Source organism: Engraulis encrasicolus, chromosome 3 (assembly GCF_034702125.1).
Source record: "Engraulis encrasicolus isolate BLACKSEA-1 chromosome 3, IST_EnEncr_1.0, whole genome shotgun sequence".
Lineage (NCBI taxonomy): Eukaryota > Metazoa > Chordata > Actinopteri > Clupeiformes > Engraulidae > Engraulis > Engraulis encrasicolus.
Genome location: NC_085859.1, coordinates 47,986,458 through 47,993,957, shown reverse-complemented (window position 1 = coordinate 47,993,957; position 7,500 = coordinate 47,986,458). Strand labels below are relative to the sequence as shown.

The window sequence follows — 7,500 nt, the reverse complement described above, 5'->3', positions numbered from 1 at the left end:
AAATTGTGAGAGGCATCTTCCTACCGTATTCCTCTACTTTAATGCCTCTTCTGATCCTTTCCTGCATTCTAAATCATGCATGGCAGTGTGGATGAACCTGGAAGCAGAGTGTGTGATTATGGTCTGTGAAAATGTTGGATTGGAGAAAGAGAAAGGGATGAGAGACAGAGCGTAAAGACAGACAGAAAGGTAGCATTTCAGATGCAGAGAGAGAGAGAGAGGGAGAGAGAGAGAGAGAGCAAGAAAAAAGTTCAAAGTTAAACACAAAATGACTCACTGCATATTATAAATCCCTTCCTTGGCACATACAATATTTTTCCTTTAAATCCTTTCTCATATTTTTATACCCTTTATTACTTAAAGAAATGGGGATCAGGAAGTGCTTATGGTGTGTACTGTACGGTATGAAAATTTAACCTCACAGTTATTGTGACCAAAATTATCATGGTTTTCAGTATTATCGCAGCAATTTCGAAATGTTGTGTTGAATATGTTTAGAAAGCACTGATAGCCCTATGAAAACTGAAACAATTCCATATAGGTGCAAGGCGTAGTCATTGTATTTAAAAATAAAGACAAAATCAGTTATGATGAGGAAATTGTCACAGATTGTACTTTTGATTGTATACATGAATTGGTTCAGCAATTCTGATTGACTCCAGCTGTGACATTAGGTGTTAGTTAGGTGACAAAATATGCCTTCATGGCAGCATCAACAGACTAGTGAGAGGTTGGAAAGACACACGGTGTCACGGTGTATGGTACGGTTATCCGATACGTCTTTTTTATTTCAAGCGGTTATTATTATTATCAGCAATTTTGACGGTGTATACTGTAGGTTATCGTGACATCCCTACTGTGGTGTATACCGATAGCCTGCTACTGCTTGTTATTTTCTCCGGAAGACAGCCCATGTGACCTCCGCTGTGTCTGTTTTTGTCTAAACTCTCTGTCCATACCTACCTGTCCTCTCTTCTATCTATCTCCTCCTCCACCTCCTCCTCTCCTGTGGGGAACAATGTAGCCAGCATGTGTTCTTCGCCTAACACCCCGGAGAGACTGTGTTTCATGTATTTTCCGAGTGTACCAAACTGAATCCTCTCTTCTTTTTATTAATGAGAATATGCACATGTTTTGGGTCTGTTTTTTTTTTCTTCAAAAGAATTGTTTATCTTTGGAGTGAGTGGGAGTGAGTGACTCAAGAAGAGACAAAAATGTATGTACCTGTTTAAATGTTCTGGCTGGGCAGGCTAAAATGTCAGTTTGGAATTGTTAAAGGTTGGAGCAAGAGGGAAAAGTGGTGGATCTAAGATATACAGTATGTTTAAAACCCTGTTCAAACAAGGATTGTAACTGAATTTCCACACTTTAAAGCCACAGGACATCGCACAATGTTGGAAGATAAAGGGTGTGTTCACAAGGGACTCTGGGCAGTTCATGATGAGGATAGTAGACTCATTTTCAAGTGGTAAAGATGTTGTGAAGGAGAGGGTTCCTCCCTTATTGCACTACGTGCAAGGTGTTAATTGTGATGTATGGCGTGTAATGTACCCTTTTAATTAGTGTCACGATTCAAAATAAATGGGTGTTAAGAATCAAAAATCTCCTGTGCCCCCTCCGACCTCCCTCTTCCCTACACTCCTCCTTGTCCTCCTCCTCTCCTGTACTCCTACTCCTCCCCATTATTCTCATTCTCCATCCCCCTCTCCTCCTCCCCCCCTCCCCCAAACAACCTCCTATAACTTCTTTCTCATTCTCCCCCTCTCCTCCCCGGTACTCAACCTTCTCCTCCAACCTCCCTCCTCCTCTCCTGTATTCCTCCTCCTGTCCTCCAACTTCCCACCTCCTTTCCCCTAAACCTCACATTTCCCCTCCGTCTCCTCTGCCTCCCCCAAACAACCTCCTGTAACTTCTTTCTCATTCTCCCCCTCTCCTCCCCTGTGCTCGACCTCCTCCTCCAACCTCCCGACCCCTTTCCCCCTAAACCTCCCATGTTCTCCTACCTCAGCTCCTCATCCTCATCCTCTGTCTCCTTGCCTCCCCTGTCCCACAGAGCATGAGCATGAGTTGAGCGTGCCCGGTATGGTGGAGCGCGTGGCTAAGCAGGTGAACCAGACGGTGCGGGCGCGGCGGGGGCAGCGGCAGAGGAAGCGGCGCCACGCGGGCGAAGAGGACTACAACATCGAGGTGCTGCTGGGAGTGGACGACTCGGTCGTGCGTTTCCATGGCAAAGAGCACGTGATGAACTATCTGCTCACCCTGATGAACATAGTGAGTGCACAGACACACACGCACACACACAAACGAACGAATGAACGCACGCATATGCACACACAAACGCACCCACACACACGAATGCATGCACAAACGAACACATGCACACACGCACACATACACACACACACACACACACACACACACACACACACACACACACACACACACACACACACACACACACACACACACACACACACACACACACACACACACACGCACACACACACACACATAGAGAAAAAGACAGACAGACACACACACATGATAGATGTGCACAATGGAAGAAATCACACAAAGGGGGAAACTGAGAGGCACACTTCTGGAAGCACACAAAAGGAGACCCATGCGTGAGTACACAACTCTCACGAGGCAAGACACCCACAGCCCAGCATGCCACCCCGTTCTGGTAATCCACTCTAGCCCCTAGACTATGAAGAATGGCCCTTGCCTTAATGTGTTTGCGTGCGCGCACACACACACAGTCAGACACACACAGACACACTCAGACGCACACACACACACACACACACACACACACACACACGCACACGTACACACACACACACACACGCACACACACACACACACACACACACACACACACACACACACACACACACACACACACACACACACGGACACACACACGGACACACACACGGACACACACACGGACACACACACACTGGCATGTGCATAGCACTTTGAAAAACAGCTTTTAATAACATATTTTGCATTAATGTGCAAGCCTGCGGTTGTCTCGCCCTCTTTAAAAAGAAATGAATTAGGTAAATATTCCCAGTGCTCTGGAATGCCTGCGCAAGGAACGTGGAATTGAAGCGTCATCCCGACTCGGAGCATCAACCAAACCTCTGCCACGTTCTGAAGGAATCTGACTAGCTTCAGATATTCAGATGTTGAAGAAAAGAAAAGGAAAAAAAAACAGAGAGCCTGAAGTACTGCTTTGCCGGTGTTTTAAAAAGTGCGGTAAATACCTGAGACGGTCGTTCCTCTTTTGTGGAATAGCTGAGATGACTGTCCTCTGAAGACCACTCGTTTCGTTTCCTCTTTCCTGCCTGGCTCATTAGGAGCTGCCACTCTCCTTTGCCCTCCTCCTGTGAGGGACGGACTTTTATTTGTCACTTCAAACGCACAGCTCTCAGTGATAACTAGTCAACTAGACAGATGCTGCCGGTGGCTTCCAAGATGTTTTTTGTTAAAAAAAAACAAACATCAAAGAAAGTGTGGAGGTACGAGATTTTCTTTCCTAAAAAGTCTTTTTTTAAAAAAAAAAAAAGAAAATCCCTCCGGGCTTCAGTAATGCATTGTTAGCAAGAATAGCCTTCACATTCATTTTTTTGCCCTTGTTCATTCAACACTTAGAGAGTTCAAGTGCAACACTTTTCAAGCTGCTTCTACTCCCCAAGTGCTAAATCGACTCAGCACAATTACACTGTGTTTGGCAGAACGCAGGCCAATGAATAAATGAGCACATACTGTAGCAAGAGGAGACCTTTGAAGTAAATAAGGAGAGAAAACAATATTATTCTCCAGGCTCATTTGGAAGTAGCCTCGGGCACACTTGAAGGGGCGATTTGCATAACTGTTATGCATGCGTAGTCTGACCTCTTGCAACTCTGGGCGTATCATTATTTTACTCCGTACCATGCACTTTCTGGCTCGCTTCTTCACTTGTCTTGGTTTGAGCAGTAACTGGAATATCACAAATCTGCAGTGAGTTTAGAGGTGTGTGTAAGACTGTGTACTGTAAGTAACTGTGTCAGAAAAATGTAAGGGTGAAGAAATTTTGAAGTATAATGGTCAAACAGGTAACTGTCAAATCATGTTTTCAGTTCAAATTATGTGTAATACTTGTACTCTGAGTGTTGCATAGGTGGGGCAAAGCCATTTCTGACTGTTGGAACGGAGATGTAAGACAACTTTGGGTTAAAAAGACAAAGTACCTCATTCTTTGTATCGTATCGTATCGTATCGTATCGTATCGTATCGTATCGTATCGTATCGTATCGTAGCTTACTCTATCTCATCTTATCTAACCTCTACTCGTCTGTACAAAGGCTACATATTTTGCCAACATTGAATTCGTACTGAAAATGGTCTTCATAACACCTCCTTTATCCTTTATATGTCAAAGCCTTGTGGTCCAAATGTGTCTTGTTTATATTGCTATGTCAAATTTGCACTTGCCGCAATATCCAACCTAATACCAAGGCTTTGAAGGGATTAATCTCAGTTTCAATGTCGGCGTAGTTACTGCACTTTTACTTTGTAGGGCAGTACTAGCTCCCCAACTTTTTAGAACCTTTCCACCACTATTACTGCCTGTCGTGGGGTCCTTGGGTAGTGTGGAGAGGGTCAGAAGGCCTCCAGTGGATGTCCCTGCTGCTCTTCAGAGCAGTTCTCCAGGTGTCCCTGTGTCACTCACACTACTGCTCCCCTCCTCCATACTCCATAACTCCATGACAGACTGGCAGCTGCCATCGCACGCTTGCTATATACTCCAGTGGCCTGACATTGTCACACACACACATAAATACATATATAGTCACTGGCACCTTCCGTCACTGACACACATTGTATAGTTACTCATACTGAGACACACACACACACACACACACACACACACACACACACACACACACACACACACACACACACACACACACACACACACACACACACACACACACACACACACACACACACACACACACACACACACACACACAGAGCCCCGAGTCACACAATCCCCCAGTGGACTGCGTTGTCACGAAGGGGGCATCCAGAGGAAGTGCCCTCTCTTCTCTCTCCTCTCCTCTCCTCTCCACTCCACTCCGCTAAGCTGAGCTCCGCTCGCTCACTCGCTCCTCCCCAGAGAACAGCACACATCTGCCCCTGCAAGCAGGCAGGGGGAGGTGGGCTCCACTGACCCAAACACACTCCACTGGGCCAGTTAATGGCTTTATGAATGCCTAGCTGCATGGCTCTGAGCTACTGAGCTATAGCAGTGGTCCCCAAACTTTTTTCTGCAGGGACCCCCCCCTTTGAACTAAAGAATATATATCTTGATTATCTTCACGATACAGAGAGTCACAATGCTATGTTGTGATGCAAGAAGGCAGTATCGTGACATGTGATAGTGCTTCCAGGCTTCAAATTAATATCATTATTCTTTTGAAATAAATAAAAAAGATTATTAGCCTGTCGAACCGTAGGTCAAAAATTGTGATATGAACCAAATCATGAGTTGAGTGTCCTAGTATCATTACAGTCCTAGTACGTTAATTATTGTACATTTATTAATCGCACAAGTGCATGTTATTAACCAATTTATGGCATATTTATATTATATGTAAGCATGTATTCATGTATTATGCACGGTCCCTTCTCTCCACATCCTCCTGTAATACCTCCGCACATCCTCAAGGGGTCTTGATTAGTGTTGTGACGTTCATGAACGAATCGATTGATTTTGAGCGGCTCTTAGAAATGAACAATGGGGACAGAATCACAGCTGGGGAAGCCCCTCTACCGTGTTTTTTTAATTTTCCATCCGCTTTAAGCTTGTGACCTTCACATGAGTACTTAAATTTTGGGGGAAAACACAAGAGTCTTCCTGAGAGTCTGACAGAAAGAGTCTTTAGAGGCAGGATGGCAATCAGTTGTTGTTTGGACAAAATGACCTACAGATGGAGTTAAAAATGCTACGTTCTTAACACTGAGAAAATAATTAAAAGCCGTTCAAAAGAGCCAGTTTGAGCCAGTTTTTTTGAACGGCTCTTTGGAATGAATGAGCAGCTATGATCCGGATCCCGTGAAAGATCCAGAAATCCCATCTCTAGTCTTGACCCCCAGTTTGCCAACCACTGGTCTATTGGAAGATACTCCATGTAATCAAAGAAAAGGGGGGCGCACCTTGCATCAATTTTTTCTTCTTTATTTGAGGAAGGCACACGCCGAAACGCGTCTGTGCACAAAAATAAAGAAGAAAAAATTGATGCAAGGTGCGCCCCTCTTTTCTTTGATTCTAAGTATTCATTTGGGAACCCTTTAAAGTTATCAAGAAACCTGAGTGAAGCCTGCTACCTACTTGATTAAGATACTCCATGTGCCATCAATGACGTACTGGTAAACACAAGCAGGCCAAAACTCCCTGTTGGGTTCTGCATGGCAGCTCAGGCTTTACGTGTAATAAACATCATTTAGACTTAATGAGGACTGTACTTTTGGGTATTTTTTCCCCTTTCAAATCCATAGCAAGTCCATATGGATGAGTATTGAGCTGCTGTGTCTGTCATCTGTGTTAAAGCTCAATATGGAGAGGGAAATCAAGAGCAAAGGAGAGAGAGAGAGAGAGAGAGAGAGAGAGAGAGAGAGAGAGAGAGAGAGAGAGAGAGAGAGAGAGAGAGAGAGAGAGAGAGAGAGAGAGAGAGAGAGAGAGAGAGAAGGGCAGACAAAGATTGTGCGCATATGGCAGTGAAGAATTTAATTAATCGCACGGGTGCGCAGTCCCTCATCTGCCACTCCATACAGGAGCTCCTGGCCATTCATGTGTGAGATTCCAAGGTTAGTAGTTTAGGAGTGCAGTGCATCTCCAGCTGATTAAAAGTACTCATGTACTTGCTAGTGGCAATGCAGGTAATCTTCTGAGATAGTCTTTCAAAGACCAAGGATGCGTAGCCTCTTTTTGCAGATGGACAAGACGGCGGGCTGGTTGACTGTTAGCTGAAAAGACTCAACTACATCATAACAACATGGCTATGACATCAGCAAGGCAGTTTAGTAATATGTTAAGACTTGATCGTTGCCATTTTGGTGATAATGAGGTTTAACAGAGGCTGTGTGTGTAACAGAGTCCAACTAGCAGAGTGTGGCGTGGAACGTTAGTAAACCTCCCTCCGGAAGCCTCATACAGTGCGGTAGCGTTGGGCAATCGGACCGGCCCTTTAGCTCAGCGGTATCGCACTGTGCCTCCATTCCGAACTGATGCGTTGACTAGGATGTGGCAAGTCTGCGGCCCCAAGGGGGACAGACTGTGCGCGAACACCTCAGTTACATGTGAAATGGGATTACAGCAGTCTTGATAGGAGGGAAAGATGTTTTTTGGGCGGTGTTGTTGTACATGGAATGTAGAGAAGGTGTGATAAACGGTGGTGTAATTGACTAGATTGCATTTTAGGTTCTATCCAGCTGATGGTG

General features: G+C 44.9%; 1 protein-coding gene across 2 annotated transcripts in view; it reads left to right on the top strand.

The window, feature by feature from the left end:
* adamts3 (ADAM metallopeptidase with thrombospondin type 1 motif, 3) overlaps positions 1 to 7,500 on the top strand; it is a 110,195-nt gene that overhangs the window by 46,114 nt on the left and 56,581 nt on the right. For both annotated transcript variants that reach the window (XM_063195558.1, XM_063195556.1), the window contains exon 5: positions 2,054 to 2,271. In XM_063195558.1, coding sequence (XP_063051628.1) covers positions 2,054 to 2,271 — 218 coding nt within the window. The remainder of the gene's footprint in view (positions 1 to 2,053; positions 2,272 to 7,500) is intronic.